Genomic DNA, 20,258 nt, shown 5'->3' with positions numbered 1-20,258 from the left:
TTGCAAGACCAGGAAAGAAAAAAAAATGCAATTTTATAGTGCAGTTATCACAGTTCCTGTAAATAACTTTATTTGCTATGCTCCTTGCTGTGGTGGGGCAGATCTTCTGCTGGGTGAGTTTCTGACCTGCGTGAGAGACGAGAAGAAAGCGTGAACCCCCGAGTCCCCTGTTCAGGCATGGCCCTCTGCTCTTCTGTTCGCCCAGCAGATGTTATAGGAAGGCTCTGTACAAGCCTATCTTCCTTTCTGTGATCCAGACCGCGTTCACTCATGCAAACCATAACCGAGAATTGAGTTTCCCTTTAATTGTTTTCCTGGCACCAAGTTTTCTGGGTAACTATATGCATTTTTACACTTCCAGTGTGATTTGCAGCTCCCTTTCTGCTGTTTGCTCAGCAAGTGATGAAAACAACTCCCACCAATCACTTGTCCCCAGCTACTTAACACCATGAGAGAGGGTCCCTTCTGCTCCGAGGACACATAGAGCAGGTGACCTGCTTCCCAGGTCACCTTCCAGGATCTGCTGGTCACCAGCAGATACACCCCTGCTTCTCCCCTCTCCCTCCTCTGACCGCCGCCACCATCATGACAAATGAGCTGGAAATCGTTCTGCAGGAGCTGTGGGAGAAGATGTTCTGTCTCTATCTGCCTCCTTATGTGGCTGTGGCAGGTCTGGGGAAAGCAAAAAGCCTTGGAAACAAACGCAGCCTGGTCTTGAGGTGATGGTGATGTGTTTGAATAGAATAATGATGAAAGTGGCAAGTCAGCCGAAGATGTTGTATTTCAAAAGGAGGTTGTTCGTTTAAGTGCTTCTGAGATTTGGGAACCCAGCATCCCAGGGAAAGTTAGTGGCCTCAGGGCTTCTCTGTCCTTTGGCACTTTTGAAATACATCACCCTTCCTTAGGAATATTAATATCAGAGCTGTGTAAAGTCAAGTCTTCAAAAGAGAAATAAACAGCATAAAGAGCTATAAATAGGAAAAAGATATTCCAGAATCAACATCCTCTTAAATAATTTTTCTCAGGGTAGATCCTTTTGCGGTAAAGTTATATATTTAAAACGTAAAGTATTTGCCTACTGGGCACCTAATCCAGGCTTCACTTTTTTTTTGTTTTTTTTTCCCTCCTAGAAAAGGGACCACATAAAGGAAGGCAAAGAAGGGAAAGCAATATCAAATTAAAAGGAGCAGGAGAAGTGAAAGGAGCAAAAGTAAGGGATGCTGCTGCACTAAAAGGAACATTTCCAGTATTAGAGTGATATACTGAGCTAATAAACAGAGGGAATATGGGAATATACAGTTAAAGAGGAGGGGAAAGGGAGCCACATAGGAAATGAGACAAAAGAAAAAGGTTTAGAAGAAGAAGGTAAGAGCAGGTTAATTACAGACATTCCTTGAGGACAGTATTAATTTACAAGTTTCATCTCTTTTTTTTATATTATAGCAATCTCTGTTAACATCCCTTAGACATGGTATCTACTTCACAGTGTGGATGAAACGGTTTCACTGTGTCTAAATAGTTTTCAGCAGTCCTGACTAAACACAGGACTTTGTGTATAGTTTTCAAGTAGCTCTTGGACAGATTTATTATTTTTTCATGATTATACAGTTTTTAGAATTTTAAAGTATATTTTTATAAAGAGGGATTTCTTCTGCCCTTCCTCATCCCTTTCCCACGCAGACTTTGTCTCCTGCGTACAGCCACAGAGGAGACACCCATTTTGGACACCCCAGCTAGGAGATGAAGCGGGCATGAAAACTTACTGGGGTTGGGAGGGCAGTTGCTGCAGCCTGCATTGCTCTGGGGTTTTGTCCACCTTGACCTAACAGGCAGCGACCTTCCAAGATGTTCAGCTGCAGATATTTTATTATTTTTGTCTCCAAACTAGGACTTGAAGCCATGGTTCTCATTTAAGGATTGGTATTTTTCTCTTGGTCCCCAAATAATTTTTAGCATAGATGGGGCAAACTGTATGCTGTGTGCTTCACCTAAGGCTTGGGGAGCTCTCGTTAGGACATGGGGCTGTCCTGGTCTTATGGAGTGAAGGACCATGTCTCTGATAGTGTCTGTGCTTTGCTCAAGGTAGGGGTTGTGGCCCAGAGTCCCACCATCTGCTTTTGGGGACGGTTTTGTGTATTTTTGCTCAAGTGGCAGAAGAGCTGGTACCCAAAAGTTTAGTGGTTTGATACCGCTAAAAGTGAAATGAAACAGTCTGATTTCTGATGCTGCTCACAGATAACCTCAATAATACAGTGGGATCAGCTGCAAAGCTGAGCACGAGGTGCACATTGCATCGGTAGGAGATGCTGGAGACTTCCTCATGCATCACCTCTCCATCCCTGGCATCCTGAGGTGGGGGCATCCCCTCTCTCTGCCCTGGTTCGTTCTCCCGTTCTTATTGCAAAGTGGCTGGGGAGTGTACCCAGCCCGACACGTCAGCCAGAGCAGGGCATGGTCCTGTGCCAGGCTCCTGCCCTCTTTTCGGGATACACTGTGCGAAGGATGGGGGGGGGGGGTGGAGGGGGGGAGAGGGAGGGAGAGCTTGCCAGGCGGGTGCACTGACCTCACAGGAGGCCCATAAATGAGCGTGGCTCATAAATCTCACTCTTCAAATAATCCTGCTCCAGAGACAGGGTGAGACATCTTGATTTAGACCTGCTTGAAATTTGCTGAGCCAGTTTGCTCTCCCATGCTTTCGTTTTGCTTGTTTCCTTTTCTTTCTCTCTGTATATATATTCTCACACATATATACACATGCGCGCACACACACACACCCTGCCCTCTCTCTGTATACCTGTTATTTTGATGCTAGTGTACTGTAGCATTCATGTCTGTGTGCTTTCCCAGGCCATTCATTGTGCTGCCTCCCCTGATGGAGTGGATACGGGTTGCCGTGGCTCACGCGGGGCATCGTCGCAGTTTCTCGGTGGACAGCGATGACGTACGGCAGGCAGCGAGGCTCTTACTGCCGGGAGTTGACTGCGAACCTCGACAGTTAAAGTAAGTCCACAAAAAAAAATCAGCTGCTTTGTGCAAAATGTGTCTCTCTTTCCTAGTGACAGCGAGCGAGCAGGCAGGCAGAGGGCTCTGTTATTGCCTTGAGAGGTGCATGGATGCTTGGGCTCGTCTCTGTGTGCATTGCAAAATCGGCTCCTGGTATTTGCTCACATCCGTGGATAAGCTGGTTGCATGGTAATGGGTGCCTGAATATCTCACAGCTGGATCGAGCCCGTAATCTGCTCATCAGAGCTCATACGGTCGTGGGGTTTTTTTCTCTTACTGTTAGGTTCTGCTTGCTAATGAGGGGCTGAAATCTTCTGCTAATTGTCTGCTTCGCATTGCTTTGCTATAAAATACTGAGATGTAATTGGTAGGGCTGCAGATATTTTTCAGTGCTTTGTTTTCAGCATTAATGCTTAAAGGGCACATTTAAACTTATAGGTAAGACTACCTCTTGCAGTAAAATCATGTTTTTCATGCTAATGTCGGTTCAAATTAGTTGTAAATGTCAGCCTAGATAATTTGACTTTTTAGTGTATGAGATGTGACCTTTTGGTTTTTTAATGAAGTCTTAAACTATTTATTGCCAGGATATGTTTTTAGTGTCTGTTTTGCCTTATTATTATGTACATGTATAAAAGCATGATCTAGGGCTGTTCTGGAGTCAAGAATATATTTGGTTTTGATTTTCATATGAAACGGCATTCTGAATCTGCCAAAGTAGAAATTACTCACTGCTATTGCTTCACAGATTTGTACGTAAAACCCAATTTTCAGCAGTTTGCTTCTTCATACAGCAGTAGGTGCATTCTTCCCTGCAACACAGAAAGCAGAGGGATGATCTACATGATTAGCTGGGACAACTTGCATCGGAGCAGCTGCCTTCTGTTGACTCTGGCCTTGACATGCTCTTTTACCAGAGAGTATAATACTTTACTTTGAGACCTGTATAGGCTTTTTATAGTCACAGCTATTCAATATTTAATTGAAGAAGTATGTTGAATTTCGAAAGCGAAATCTTGAACGTTTCAGATTTCAAATCTTGGCTGTAATTGCTTCCCTTTGGTGTGACCATCTTGGCCCTCATTTCCAGAAGTGCAGCATTCTGCGTCCCTACTGAAATGTCAGGACTTACAGGTACTATGCACCTTCTGAAGACCTAGCACTTGGTTTTGAAAAGGCACAATTAATTTAATACCTGTTCCAGTATTTAGGTAGGATTGCAAATAAGGATTGCAAATAAGGCAATGATGTTTCTACTCTACATCCTCTGTCTTAAAAATTAAGGTAGATACAGTTAAATATTTGTGGATTAAAAAAACCCCACACTATACCATTCTTAAAGTTGTATTTTGTCAGTGTGCATATTCCATCAACTGTTAGACAATTTTCTAGGAGTTTCAAAATCATTTGAAGTTGGGGTGAGTTGTATTATGCTGCATAAGACTTTATTAATTATGAGGAACAAATCAGCATTTAGTTTAAAGATGCCATCAAGAATTCATTTCATAAAGAATATATGTGGTAGCTGTTTTCCTGCTCGTCTTGCAAGGGAGAGCGAGCCTGAAGAGCACAGCCTGGGATTAATCAGGTGGGAATGTAACGAGAAATTACTCTGGAGACAAATTCTGGATTTTAGAGAGACCAGACTTCGCGATGTGCCCTTATTTGGCTGCAGGGGCCCGATTCACCCCCTGATGTCCCAAAATGAAGATCTCACTTTACTGTGCTGGCAGAGGTCTACAAATGAGTGTCCGTGTACTTTGGGTTTTATTTTAAGGCCTGTGCCTACTGCCTGCATAGTGCAGCAGGTTCTTTATGTAGCTACGAATCAGGCCCTGGCTGCCTGTAATCCTGAGATCAAAGGAAGGACCGAGCTTTTCTGAAGAATAACGTGAAGCGTCAGGATATTAATTTGAAACCTTGCAGCTTGTAATTTTTTATTTGTATTCAATGCAGACCCTCAGCACTTCTTATTTTCCACTAAGGCGAGCACCAACCTTTCATGCCTCTCCATTAGGGAGGGAGGGTTTCCAAGTACCAGCTCCTCAACAAGCATCAATTCCATAAATGCAAACACTGGGGGGGGGGGGGGGGCGGGAAACGCAACAACTTTGCAGGGGATGGCTTTTCAAATAAGCTGTGACAGCTGGAGGATTTTAAATGCAGTTAGCTTGATGTATTTTGTGACTTTCATAGAAATGGCTTAGTAAGTAGAACCTTGAAACTGGTTTAATTTCTAGGCTTTTCTTAGCAGTTGTCTTTAGTCCCTAAAATATAGAGACCTGAACCGAAAAGTTCCCATGGTCCCATGTGATATTGCATCATTCCACGGTGTTGATTCACGACCTGTCATTGCAAATGCATAAAGCAAAATCAGCTTCCACACTGGAAAAACACACATATGGGGAGAGGGGGAGAGAGAGAGATTGGCAGGATCTCAAAGGCTATGAAGTTCAGGATCATTTCAGCTAAAAACCAAATGTCCAGTTTCTTATCTGAACTACAGCATGGAGGTCTCCCAGCAGATTCGTGTAACGCTTCCCAGCACAATCACATACTCCAGCAGGGAGGTTCCTGATACATGGCTTTGTAAATCATCTCTGCTTTCTTCCTGCTTTTCATTCCAATACTTGCTCTCTTTCTCCCCCGTTCTGACCTTTTTTAAAAATCCATCGCCTTAATTTCTTGCAATGTTTTCATCTCCTGAAAGGGGAGCTGCTCTTGCTCTGGGTAGAGGAGTGAGGGAAGCTGGGATCAGGCAGGAGCTGCCTGTCTCCTTCCTAATCTTCCTTCATTTTACAGCAGCAGATGTGCCAGAAAGTTTCTTCCCTTTCCCCAGCCTTGGGAGATGAGCAGGGATATAAATGTTCACATTCCCCCACAAGCAGAAGCTTTAGATAGAGCAGTTGTCTCCACCTTTTGCAAGGAGGTAGGTTTCACAGATGGACTGAGTGCTTCATGCACAACAGCTAGCTGAGACGGAAGCCCAAGTTGTGTCCAAAATATTCTTTGTCATAGTGGGAGACCAGACTTAAATAAAGCCTTGCCTGTACCCAGGCCCTGTTGGGCCACCTGAGGCAACTGGATGTAGTCAGTAGAGAACTGTGTGCACAGTAGCTCTCTGCTGGCATAAATCTGGTGAAGGTGGGTGCTCTGCTCCCTTCTCTAGACCTTTTATTAAAGAAGGCATCAGGGATGAAGGTAATTTGTTGCCAAAAAGAGGCACAGTGGTAAAAACTGTGTTGACCTGCCTTTCTGCTGCAGTAAGGTAGCATCACTTCTCCATCTGTACTGGGTTTGGCTGGCTGCAAGCAGATGCCTGGTTTTGGCTGCTCCTCATCGTTACCTCTGCAAGGGGTACCTTTCTACTTGCTCCACCTAAACACAAGAAGCTCTTTGCATGTCTTTCTTTCCTCCATTCTGTGGGACATTTGTTTAAAAAACCTCAAAACAATGTGTTAGACGTGCTAGGGAGGATTGCTAATGGATGACTACATCTGGGGACTGGAGGCTGGTGGCAGAGAAACAGAGCAAGGGAGGAGCATCCTGTATTGCTCAGCACAAAGGCTGCCATGCTTTTTATCAGGGTCAGTGGCTTCATTTCTGGTTGCAATATGTCGTGGCAATCCTGGAGGATGTAAAGATGCTGGAACAAACTGACCCAAGAGAGGTGGTAATGTCATGCAGGGGACTGTTACTTGCACCTGACTGGATAAAGGGCTATTTTCTGGTGAGTCGGAGGTTAAAAGAAGGATATAGTCTGGGGTGTGAGTGTGTGTGTGCATGCACGTGTTTGTTCTGATATCCAGAAGCAGCAAAAATCGAAGAAAAATCCACAGTCTCCGAGACATGAATGCAATTCCTCTTTACAAAGGGCAGTTCCCATGTGTTATTTGAACTATTTTCTTCTACCCTCAGCATTGCCTCAGACCTCTTTGATTCCGAGTCATCCCCTGTCTGCTTCTCTTGGGAAAGCTGCTTTTCCTGGGCGTTTCTGGGCCTGGCAAGCAGCCCCCTTGCTCCCGAGAAGGGCTCTGCGCTCTGCTGAAGGGAATCAGGTGGGCAGCATCTTCATTCCTGGTACTTCCAGTGGTGCAGAGGGAGGTGTTTCAGCAGATCCCAGCTTGCACTGTCCAAGGATGAGGTTCTGGCTCCTGAACCCCGAACATCCCAGCTGGATGTCTGACCCCCAGCTTGGCTGGGGAAGGAATGGCCTGCGGGGTGGCTGACCTAGCCCACGTCACGTCCAAGGGACCTTCCTGGTGTCTGGATGAAGAGGAATGTTGAATGTGGCCTCACAGCACTGAGATCCTCCAGAAGCATTGCTCATGAGGCAGGGCATTTCTCTGCAGCCACAGGGGTGTCTGGAAGCCCTCTCATGCTCATTAGTCCCCCATCCCCTTGCCCAGCAGGCTGCAAAGCTCCTGGCTGAGATTTGGAGGAGAAGCAGAGTTTAGTCGTCTTGAGGAGTGGTTTCTTTTTATCCATAGATGAAAAGGCTTGTGCCTTCCTCTTATATGGTGGAGAAACAAGATTGCTCCCTGTGGCATTCATTACCGTCCACCACAGGCCACAGCTGCTTCACTTGCAGCAGGTGTTGGCAGGAGGAGCCTGGGACAATTCTGTAAAGAGGTCTGAAGTCCGTTTTGGCAGCTGTGCCCAAAGGGTAGCGATGGGAAATGGCATTTTTGCCATCAGGCTCCTCACGTGTGGAGTCCCACAGGGATCTGTTTTCTTCTTTCCCCATCCCATATTGTCGTGCAGCCTGTGGAGACCCCTTGGGCTCTGGTACCACCAGGGTGCCGGTGAGAAGCATCACGGTCCCTTTTTTGCAATCCCTGGTTGTTGGGGGAACACTGGAGGACAGAGCTAGGCAGTGGGATTTGCATGCCGACCGCGCTGGTGCAGTCAGAGCCCCCCGTTACGTTCCAGTCGAATTTAGTTGGAGGTGGCAGCATTGCTGCTGGTGGAAGCAGAGCTGGTGAGAGCAGAAGCCAGCATGACGGGTCTTGTGCCTGTACACAGATGGAAAGCCATGATAACTTGATCCCCTCCAATTGCTTGCTCATACACTTCAGCAGGATTTCTGAGCTATGGCTGGGTTCCCTGTGGGTGCTGGGCTCACGTGTGGTGAACGCAGCAAATACCCCTTTTCTTCTCTGGCTGTGAGTTTGGGTCCTATCTCTGCTCCTGACCACGGACATGCACATTTTCCTCCTCTCTTCCTGGGATGCAGAGGTGGAATTGTTATCTGTAAGTGCTGGCCTTGAGGAGGCACCTGTGAGAGGTGTGCATCAGTGCCAACAGAGGCCATCACCCAAGAACTTAAGTGAATACTTTGCCTCTGTTTTGAGGAAGAAAATCCTTGGGGGAAAAGGAAAAATAAAGCAACAAGGTTATGAAAATGGAAAAAACAGTGATCAAAAGGAGAGCAAATTATGCTGCTTAATGCACTCAAATTGGGGTGACCAGATAACCTTTATCCCAGAGATGAGAAAGAGCTACTTTTAACAAAGCCCAGAGTGGTGCCATAACTCTAAGGAGTAATAATAGTAGCGCCCAACATTTGAAAAGGATGAAAAATGATCCGAGGAAAATTCCAGGCTGTTAGTGCAAGGCCTTCGAATGTTTTTTCAAGCAAAGACTGATTAAAGACATGTTGTTGAGGGAAAAATGGGATAAAATGTGACACAGATTTTCTAAAGATAGATCTTGCCAGACTAATCTAATAACTTTTTTGATAAGGTAACTGATTTTCTACCCCAAGGAAATTCAGTAGTTCTCATCTATTTGGACTTGAGTGAATGATTTGATGCAGTCCATGCAGGGAGCTATTAGTTAAGTCAGAGAAGATAGGGATTCGTAAAGGAATTGGGAAGTGAGCAGGGGCTGGCTTCAAGTGAGGTGGCAAGGGCTGGGTTGGCTGCAGTGGGATTACAAGCAGAGATCTTCAGCTCTCCCTCTTAAAAACTGGTCTTTTTTAATTTTCAGAAAGGGCTTTGGCACAAATCTTAGCAGTGCGCTCATAAAGTTAAAATTTGCTGATGCCACGATGTTGAGAGGCATTGTCCTGACAGGGGAAGTTTGGGAAATCATCCAGGAAAAAGTGGATGACCTTGAGGGCTGGGACAAAAGAAATGGGATGAAATGCAATTTTCCACAAATGGAAGGCAAACACGTGGAGATTAAATAGAAAAATACATGCTGCAGTGCATGTATTTAGCATATACACTATATATACAATATAATATAAACTGTATTGGGAGCTGCGTATTGGAAAGGTGGTGGTAAAAACTGTAGAGCAGTATTTCATTTCAGAATGGTTGTGAACCAAAAAAGTGTCTTTTGCCTTAGCCATGAAAAAAGCAAATGCATTTTGAGGATGCATATCTTGATAGATAGGTATTTCCAGTAGAAGCGGGGAAATACTGGTGCCTCTGTACATGGAAGTGGTAGGAAGTGATGTGGAATCGCAAATCATGTGTCCGGGTCAAGAAAATATTCACATTGGAGCAGGTACAGAGAAACAGGCTGGGGTGATTTGAGTTTTGACAAAATGTTCTCATGGAGGAAGACTAGAATAGAAAAAAGGGGCGCATTCAGCTGAGCGAAGTGGGTGCCGAGGGAACATGTGACTCTTCTCTAGAAATACATCAGGAGTAAACACTGAGGAAGGAAAAATACACTCTATTTAAAGGGCAGCACAGACACAGGAATATGTGGATATTAACAGGTCATGAGTAAGTTCAAACTGAAAGTGTAGATGGATCAAAGCCTTGCTGCAGCACAGGACTGGGTTTATTAACCCTCCAGTCCCATATGCTCCCACAGCCGCTGCCCCGTCTCAGCCTCACCCAGGGCTCCGAGTTGCATTTACAGCTCCGATCCAGAAAGGTCTCCGGGCAAGTGCTGTGTCTGAGTGCCTTTGAAAACCTGTCTTTAATTGAAAATCAGTCCTAATTTCCAATTAGCCTTTGCCTGAGAATACCTAAGTCTGCTTTTCTGTCTGGGACCATCCCTCTTAATGAAGGCTCTCTAGGAAAATAGGATTATCAACCTCAAGAGTGAAGCTTATTTAACATGGGAGCATCATTGTCTCATTGTAGAGAGTTTTCTTAAGACTGTGGAGAGGGAAAAATGCAGCAACGTGAAGGGAAGATGTGCTATTTTGTTCTTTCAGAGCAGTCTATACCATTTGCTGTGTCATCTTAATACTATATCACACATAAGTAGTTCTAACTTGAAAGTGAAAGAGGAAGACTTGCATTTAATGTTTTATTTATGGAAATCCTGTGCTTGTACTAGAGCATGAAAATATAAATAGACTTTAATAAATAGAGATTTGAAGGCAGAAAAATATTTCCACTGCTCTTCACTCTCTCTTAAAATGCACTGGGTAAGGTGCTGAGTTTCTGGAGAGGGAGAGTAGAAAATTGCTAAGAAATTCTGCTATTTAATTAGATACAGCCACTTTTAAGTAGGGGCGGTTGATGTTTGCATAGCTCCTTGAATGTCCTTGTTCCTCCCACAAATTTTCACTAATCCTTTAACGCCAGCCGTGGCTATTGCTGTAATTAGACACAAAAATGCCAAACCAGCGAGCGGTAGCAAAGAAGCTACTTGACAAAATCCAGCAGTCCCTTGGGGCAGATGGTGCCAGTGGATGAAGGAGATTTTATTACTTAAAAGGTAGAGCACGCGTTTCCTGAGGTGAATCTCAACCTCTCCTGCCAACTGGTTGCCTGAAGACAACCGTAATAAAAAAATTATTGAAGGGGAGGACCTTGCCCTTATGTTCTCCTTCACTTTAGGACAGAACACACTTGTATTTTTACAGGCTTTAGGATCCAGCCTTCTCGGGTTTCTTCCATTGCGAGCAAGTTCATCTGTGTTTCATATGCTCTGTCTCAATATACATTCCTGAATATAATAAACAGGATACAGGTAACATACTGGCTTCCACTCGCTAGTCAAGACTTGTGCTATCTATTTAAATGGAAGATGAATCTGTACCCAAATTTTCCTGTGATATGTTGTCCTTGTTCAAAATCTGAAGTCAGATTCAATTTTGAACATGGTTCCTGGCCTATATACATGGGACTGTAATATTAAGAGTGTTTTGAAATATAGATTTGGGTCTTGATTTGATAAGTCGCATCACTTTTTAAATGTATTTTCCATTATCTGTAACCAATTTATTCTCAGGCCTTTGATGAGAATAAGAGGTTGGCTAATAAATATCCAGAGTATTTTTATTTTCTTGTCTTAATTTGGCTCCTGATTAAAGTAAATGGAGATATTATATGTCTGCGTTAAAAAGTAGTGCTCTTCATCACTTTGATCAACATGCTTGTGCTTAAGTTTCCCTTTCTCCAAAACTGAAAATGCAAATAATTGTCTCAATATAGTATTTATATTGCAGTCCTATTAGTATCAGCATTATAGTCCCTTTTAAAGCACCACATCGGAAAAAAGAGTGCTCACAAATTTTAATAAAATCGTCTGCTGCTCCTGCTATTGCCGTTTATGTCTGTAGTCTCGCTGAAGAGCCCCAGGCAAGGAACAAGACCCTTTTGTGCTACGGACTGTGCATACCCAGATCAAAACTGTGATCCCTGACCCCAAGAAATTCAGCATTGCAAATGCATGTGTTTTGCTGGCTAAAATATGACTCCTTCCAGACTTCCAACCAGCTGAACTATAATTTCTGACTTGAGACCTCATTCATATTTAGGACAGAGATAGACTGAATAAACTCCACAGAGCTAAAAAGATGGATTTAATTAATAGATTATCATTCTTTTAATTGAAGGGGCTGGCAATTGAGTCCCAGGTGGACAAACAAGGTTTTGATGCTTGGCTGTCAGGATGATGATCTGTTCCTTTCAGTCGAGTGGAGTGTTTGTCCTGCTGCTCATCGTAGTCTGCACTCCATTTATTTTAAATCAACTATTAGCATGCTATGCTGGCACATAGAACTTAGAACATGATGGGGATGTTCTTACCTTTTTTTGGTAACATTTACAGAGCATTGCTCTTTTTTTTTTTTATTGTCTACTGCTGACTTTAGCAATAATCCCCTCCCAAAGAACAAATCATTAAAAAGCTAAGTAATAAGAAAGCTGCTGTGTCTACCAGTTACGATGGAAACACTTTGCCTTTGAATCATCCATTTTCCCAAATGTATTCAATCCATGAGTAATTTATTAAAGATCCGCACAGACCCTATCTTAGCCAGTCCGAGTGAAAATGGAAAAAAAAACCCTTGCATTTAAACCGTTGCTGTAGAAGTGCTGCATTATGTTTTCGTAATGTGAGTTTGGGAAAAGATAAAAATAATTCGCTGTACTGCTAGGACCCATTATAAATGAAGAAGATTATCTTTGACTGCTTTCAGAGGTTTGAGTATTTTGGAGTATGATAGAGTGTCATGGTCACCATGCAGCATTCAACAGTGACCATTTGCAAATAATTAATGTTACCATGGCATCCCCCATATAAAGCCACAGTAAAGTTAATTATGTGCAGTGGCAACACTGTAATGATCTTGAAGATAGCTGCTGTAGAAGCAATATCTGTGAGGAATTAAAAGAGGACTTGGAGAAAATTGTATTGCACTGTAAGTTAAAAAATGTGGTCACAGCTTTGCTACAAACATAAAATCAAGATTATTTCTCCTGTTTCTAATTTTCCTTTTACTTATAAAGGCAGTTGTTTACTTGATTCAAGGTAGGGAGGGACTAGTTAAGGAGTTTACAGGCTACGTGACTGAACCCCTGAATTAGAGGGGTGGATTTGCTGTTGAGCACAAGGACTATGATCAGTGTATGTTATTAATTCAAGCATATTACTTCTCAGTTCTGGGTGTGGGGGGCATGTGTACAGCAGTGGTGGTGCCAAGGAGCCTGCCCAGCCCCACAGGTTGCTAAATAGGGGAATTCAGAATGGCATCAGTCTTTTGAGAGAGGCTGTCGCCCTTGAAGGATGCTGGCCAGTCCTACCTTTGTCACTGTGTCACTTCTCGGGGACCTCAAAGTTCACCTGACCCAGCTAGCATCCGGGGTGGTGATGTCCTGCCATCCTGAGACTGTCCCCAGGGAGAGGAGGGGGAGAAAGGCATTGGCCTCCCGTGGTCTTCTGCTCCTCCCGTCAGCCTTCCCTGCCCCTTTGATGAAAAAGTGCCTTTTCTGCAGGGTGAGGTCTTGGGGAAAGGACGACCCGTGTGAGTGCTGGCAGCCGGCAGAACCTGGCAACAAACCAAGGTGGCCTTGGAGGGGACGTCCCACTCTCGGGCCAGTGTCAGCCTCCTGTGCGATTGGAAAGATCACAAAGACTTTTTGGCAAAAGGGCTGTGAACTGACTGTGCATCTGGGGAGGTTTCCAGCTCTGTTTGCACTTACGCTGGCTTCCCTTGCTTTGCAGGCACAGTTTCACAACTCTAAAAAGTGACCCTATATATTTAGCTGACTTAACCATTCCTCATCAACCCTATTTTTCAAGCTTCTTCCCATCCCTTTCCCACCTCTTCATAGCTTGTCAGTGTATTTGTTGCAGTACAAAGTTAAGAGGTCTTGAGTGAGTCAAGCCTGGGTGCCTATTCCCTTCCTCCTTTTTTACCTTGCATCCTTTAATGTTTGTGATTCTGGATGGTGTCTGTGATGGAGCAGCATCCCATTATACAGTGTAATACGGAGCAGAGACCCTCTGCTCCTGTTGGAATCCTCAAATCCTGTTGGAGTGGCGGAGGGAACTGGGATTGTTTAGCCTGGAGAAAAGGAGTCTCAGGGGAGACCTCATCGCTCTCTACAACTACCTGAAAGGAGGTTGTAGCGAGGTGGGTGTCGGTCTCTTCTCCCAAGTAACAGGCGATAAGACAAGAGGAAATGGCCTCAAGTTGGCGGGGGAGGTTTAAATTGGGTATTAGGAAAAATTTCTTTACCAAAAGGGTTTTCAAGCATTAGAACAGGCTGCCCAGGGAAGTGGTTGAGTCACCATCCCTGGAGGTATTTAAAAGATATGTGATGTAGATCATGGTGCTTAGGGACATGGTTTAGTGGTGGACGTGGCAGTGTTAGGTTTACGTTTGGACTCGATGATCTTAAAGGTCTTTTCCAACCTAAACAATTGATTCATTCTATGAATCAACATTATGTAGTTAATGGTATGAAAGAGGACTTGGGAGCAAATGCAGTGCTGTGGTGGCTTAGGGTTGATTTTTGATGGATTTGGGTTGGGGTTTGGTGTTTTTTTTTCATTTTTCAGTTTTCATTTTGAAATGCTACTGCTCGGTCTGTCTGCTGTATCATCTTCCCAGTTGGCTTTCTCCAGTGTTAAAAGCGATGCTGTGTTCTCCTATTCTGTACTTGTAGTTCCTGATCATTTTTGATCTGTCTCTTCACTGCTTTTTATCTGTACATGTTAAATCTCCGTTTCGTTAACTCATTCATCTCTGGCTTTTCGAGATGTCGCTACACTTTCTCTTCTGAAGCATCCTCCGTTCCTTTCCCTTGCATCATGCTCTTGTTTTATTAAACTCCCCAGTTTGATCATTACCCATTTTACTGGTCAACATACGACAATGGTGGCACCAGCAATGATCTTTGTCAAATTTTGCCATATAGTTTCCTTTGCTATGTCCCATAAATCAGGGCTGTAACTCACTCATGATGGGTCCTTTTTGGGGTATAAAAAGGCAGTGGGTCACTGGTAATGGCACTAAGTTGTGGTTTCTTGCTTTGTGGTACTTGGTCTAGATCACGTTTCGTCAGTGCTGCCCGGCAGCCACGCAGCTCAGGCACTCCCCTGCATCCATGTTATTGTTGCAGTGTTTGTACAGCTGTAGCATCCTGGAGCCCTTGGACCAAGACCTTTATACCCCCAGTTGATTGAGGAGTACTAATTTGCTCATACCCAGTATCAGCAGTAATTCATGAGTCCCCTTCCTTGGCTATAAGCAGGTGAACTGACGTGCTTTTAGGGGACCAGGGCCAACTCATGGAGGAGATACTTGTGGAGAAGTAAGTAATTTCTGAACCCATGCCAGAGTAGAGATTTGGGCAGCCCGTACAAGATAGGTGATGTAGGTCCTTGTTCCTCCTTCCTCCCTTGTGTGGGTGTGCAACCCAGGTCAAAATCTTGCTTTTTATAACGAGGAGATTGTCAACTAGTGTTTTGCATGCACTGAGCTGGGCTGACGTCAGTGAAGCTCTGCCTGTTTCTGCCAGCACTGAATTTGACCCATTTTATTCAGAGCGTATGTTATATACCTCAGTACAAATGATGAAGCAGTGACTTAACACAGGCGATGATTCATAACAGCAGACACCTCTACAGTCGTCAGAGGATGTCTAGATCTTTCCATAGCTGCACTTTGCTGAGGGAACCACCTTGTTTTCAGACCAGAGTCATCTGGAAATAGCCAGCTGGAGCAGGGAAGTCCAGACTCTCTCTCCATGCACCAAACCCCCCACCACCTAACTTCTGAGCATGCTTTATCTATGCTGTATGTTAAAGGAGGGCACAGATGCCCTCTAGCATCTCATGCTATGGGGGTAACAAGTACCAAATGTTGCTGTAGCTCTTGTGTCAGAAATGTGCCATACGGTGTGAACGTGTTAAAGCCGCAATTGCTCCTGTGGATCTTGGTGTCATTGAGCTCAGCCCTGCATATCTGTGCTGGTTTTGCATTTTCCTTAAACTTGCTCAGAAACTACTGCAGAAAACCCTGCCTTGCAGTGCGTTACTTTCTTCACCTCTGTTGTAGGTGTATTACTGGTGCAGAATCTGTTACTGCTGTTATGGTGTATTTATTGTGACCAAGTGTTGTGCATTAATCTTGCAGCATACTGTTGTCATGAAGCACCATCCTTGTTCCCCTGAGTAATGATACTCCAGGCATACTTGTTTGCGTTTTTAGGATATCAACTTTTTAGCAGTCAAAACCCAAACTGAGCAGGTAGAATGAACATCAACAAAATATCTGTTGTCTTCCAGACTGGTGGTGGCCCAGCTTGAGCTCAGATGCCAGTTTCAGTACTAAGTCCTGCAGAAGCTTTGATCAAAATACTTTGTATTTTCCATCTCACCTTCCTTCCTCTGTTGAAAGAGGAAGAGTGATAGCTATTACTACATACCACTGCTTCTATATAAACAGCATATTTGTTGCATATTGCTGTTAAATATTAAGCAGTGTTATATATTTTTATAAAGCTCTGATAAAGCATCTTGAAGAAGAAATTTGAATGATAATGATGTGCTGTTTATATTTTTCTTTTGGTTTGCTGCATTTTTTAACATATGAAATAGAAACCAAATATTTGATGTATGTTTGACTTTTTCACTTTTGATCTTTGTTTTGTTTTTCATTCATAAGTAGCCCCTCGTTTTCTGACCTAGCATTTTTGGAGAATGAAAGTGATGTTTTTCCAAACAGTCCTTTATCCAAGTTCACACTAAAAGCGCTGTGGATTTGGACTCCACCCTCTGCCCCAGACACTCCTCAGCATGAAAGAAAAGCAAATCTGTCTTTTAATAAGATGAAACCGAGTTGGATAAACATCAGATTGGAATTGCCTGGCTCTCTCTGGAGCTGTAGATTCACATCTTGCCTAAATAACTCCTAGCCCTTCTTCCATTTGAAATGGATGTCTTGAGCAGTTTACAGTTTGGGGATCTTTTGAATAAGACCTTAAAAGAATGACATCCCATCTGTTATGCACAGCCAGCAAGGATTTGTGGTGTTTTGCCACGATTACCTGGCAAGATTGCCTTCTGCTCCCTGATCACATGGTGCCCTGCTTGTCTGCAGGTGGCCCTGCTTGAGCAGGAAGGTTGGACCAGATGACCTCCAGAGGTCCCTTCCAACCTCAGCCAGTCTGTCATTCTGTGACTTGTGCTTTCTGCTTCAGAAAGACTTCCATGTTACTGGGGCTGAGCTGGCAAAATCCTTGAAGGCATTTGGAGTGACTTTATTTTCTCTTCGTTGTATTGTCAATGATTATACATCCATTTGATCTAAGTTCAAAGCTTACTGAAGCCACTGAAACTTTTCAGAGAGCAGGGGGATTGGATCACCTTGCAATGCAGAGAGACAACTTGGGGCGAGAATGTGTTGTGCATTGCTTAAACAGGGAAACAAAATCAAGTGAAAGCTGTGCTTTTTTGCCCAATTTTTTTTTAAATTTATAACTTGTCCCATGAAAGGTAGACCAAGGGCAATCTCCATTAGCTTGCATTAGCATTCCCCATTCAGCACTTCCCTTGAAACATACAGGGCAAAGGAGAATGAGTATGTGCATGACCTACATCCTTCAAAGATAGGGCAAAGAATTATTTTCCTAGGGACAGTGAGGTCTGTCCTCTGATTGTCCTCTGAGGGAGTTTATTTCTCACATCCACAGAATCGACGACTGTTTTTGTGCATCTCGGAAACTGGATGCAGTTGCCACTGAAGCGAAGTTCAAGCAGGACCTGGGTTTCCGGATGCTCAACTGTGGCCGAACGGATCTGGTTAAACAAGCCATATCCTTGCTGGGGCCGGATGGGATTAACAGCATGAGTGAACAGGTAATGAGATAGAAATGTAAAGAAGCAACTGTGAAATGTGAGAGTTTTGCCTGCTTATCACAGAAAATGAGCCCTAGCTTTCAGCTAAACATAGACAGGACCTTAATGCTTTCCCTGCATTACTTTGCATTGAGTTAAAGCACCGCCAGGTGAACGTCTATGTTAAGTTTGGTCTTTTTGAGTTGTATTGATTTGTTGGTACTGAGGTAACTCAGCATGAGGGCGAATGTGTCCCCTTAAGTCTTCTTAACAGTGAACTGAGTCGGCTGAAGCCAGAAGGAGATCCCAAGAGAGCTTAGCGTTGATCTCAATACTTAAAACTGCTTCAATGCCATGAACAGTGGTGTGGGGCAGGGCTTTGTGAGGTGAATGTCCTTCCACTGAACACTGCCCTGGGGTCTGCAATGCATGTCACGTGTACCACCAAACCCCGGCAGGAAACAGTTAATTGCTGGCAGTCTTTAATTGAGTTGAGCCCAGTTTGAACTGACCTTCCAGACATGAAAGTCTCTCTGCGGTGTTACCACTCCATTAGTCATTGTGGCCAACATCCACCAACTGAGGAGCCTAAATTTCCCTGGAGTTACACCTCCACGAGGCTGGTGGTTGTGTCTGGAGATAAACCTGCCCCCGTGGCTGCCTACTGGCAGCAGTCTGTTGGACTGTGGTGCTCACTGAGGTGGTTCCCCCTTCCCAGAGGGAAACGATGGCCACGGATATTACCATTTTCCTTTTGAAATGGAGTTCCCTGAATTTTCTGGTGCCCCTGATGAAAGTGTCACTGCATGTTCCCAGAGCTGTGACATGCCCTTTGGCAAAGGGCAGGTGGCTGCCGCCCCTGAGGTGGTCGCTTGGGACAGGAGCTGGGTTGTAAGTGTGTTTAGGTCCTCTAAGATAAAAACTGCTCTGGGAATGTGAGTTAATGTTGCTGTTCAGGAGCTTCAGTCTGAGTCAATATTGTGGATTTGTTTGAGAAGAGCTTTAAAAAAGAGCAGTACTACTCCCAAAAAAATTGTATTGGAGAGTTCATTCCAAAGTTCATACGTGATACTTTTAAAAATTAATATTATTTTAAGTTAGTCCGAACCTGGAAACTTTTCACAGCGTATTTCCTCTGTCCTCCAGGCTGAAACCTGGGAACATTCTGGCTTGATTCATCAAAGTACCTAATCATGTGCTTAACTCTGAACACATGCTTACACTCTATTTGAGTGAAAGTTAAGCCTGTGCTTAAATGCTTCACTGGATCAAAGATCCCACGTCTTGTAGGATCCCACATCTTGCAGGACAGAGCCCTAAGTGATACAAGGCTGAAAGAAAAAGAGACATTTTTTATTTTGTCAAAACCCAAATGCCCTTTGCATTGATTGTACATGTTGTTACCGTGTTCCTGTGTGTGTGTCAAACACTGATGATGGGCTCATTAAAAATCCATTCCTCCCACATGCAAAGAGAGGGGGCTGAGCGATGCTGCAGTGCAAGGTTGGGGGACCGGCAGAGACAAGAGCAGCAGGGACAGCAGTGCAAGGGGAGGGGAGGTTAGAAACCTCATTAACTCTTTAAAGCCCCGATACTGCAGCATGACATTCTGGGCCCCTTTTAGTCAGTGGTAAGTCCTTCTTTAGCTTCAGCAGGTCCAAAATATCCCGTGTGGTCCCCAGGCAGGCTCTTTGCTGTGGATGTTGCTGCGGGGTTCTTCGCCGTGGCTGCTCACGTGCTGCGTCTTGCAGGGGGGAGCCCCAGCATGAGGCTTTCAGATTCTTTTCTTCAGATCTGATTAGACCCCTTGTGCTAAACACTTGATTTAATTTCCGAATGATGCCGCTTACAGAAATTGAAATAATAGTTGAAGGAACATGTATTTAATTTTAAGCTGCCATCCCGCCCCGTGTTTCAAGGCCCAAACACAATTTTTTGTAATTCTCATGGTCCTGTTTGTTCCTGTAGTGTTCATTGACTGCCAGAGGAAATGTTTTGCCACTGACTGTAGCTGAAGTAGTTTTAAATTCTCTTTGCAAGTAACTTCGAGTCACCCAAGAACTCTCCTTGCCTGGGGTGAACTTGTTTTTTCTTACTAACGGCATGACGCCCCAAATGCCTATTCCCTTACTCTGTATCTCCATAAGTACACTGCGGATTTGATCCTGTGAAATGCTCAATGTGTTTCAAGGGGGCTCTAAGTACCTTGCAGGGACAAACCTTAATTTATACTTTCTCTACAAGGGCAGCCCTTCCATACCTAAGCACCCACTACCTTTAGCCCTTGCATGCAAACGGGAAAAATGGGGTAGTTCAGCAAAAACAGTGATGCTGGGCTCTTGCTAGGCAGAGCGGCGTCATGGCTCTGTGTCTGGCCGTGCTGGGCACCTCCAGTTTCTCTGAAAATAATTTCACTTCACGGCAGCACTCAAGTTAAACAGCAAACAGGCTATCGTCTGAGAGCAGATTTACCAGGGGACCTCAAGGTAGGCTATAAACATGCATTAGAGGTAGCTGCGTGCTGCGGTAGAGTTACTACAAAACAACTGGTGGCTGTTGATCAACACCCCCTACTGTATTTAATAAGCAGCTTTTTCTGTTATAATTTACTGCAGATTTAATGATTTTTTCATGGTTTCATCTGGACTCATTACCACAGCCACAGTAATACTTATCTTAAGGGAAATGGTGATCAGCTGCAGCAGGTACTT

The 20,258-nt window shown here is 44.2% G+C and overlaps 1 protein-coding gene across 3 annotated transcripts in view; it reads left to right on the top strand.

The window, feature by feature from the left end:
* Window positions 1–20,258, top strand: part of ABTB3 (ankyrin repeat and BTB domain containing 3) — a 177,507-nt gene that overhangs the window by 124,415 nt on the left and 32,834 nt on the right. For all 3 annotated transcript variants that reach the window (XM_076339009.1, XM_076338999.1, XM_076339018.1), the window contains exons 4-5: window positions 2,848–3,000; window positions 17,403–17,568. In XM_076339009.1, the coding sequence (XP_076195124.1) occupies window positions 2,848–3,000; window positions 17,403–17,568 (319 nt within the window). The remainder of the gene's footprint in view (window positions 1–2,847; window positions 3,001–17,402; window positions 17,569–20,258) is intronic.

The sequence above is a fragment of the Aptenodytes patagonicus genome, chromosome 1 (genome assembly GCF_965638725.1).
Source record: "Aptenodytes patagonicus chromosome 1, bAptPat1.pri.cur, whole genome shotgun sequence".
Taxonomy (NCBI): Eukaryota; Metazoa; Chordata; class Aves; order Sphenisciformes; family Spheniscidae; genus Aptenodytes; species Aptenodytes patagonicus.
This window is presented reverse-complemented; position numbering and strand designations above follow the sequence as displayed.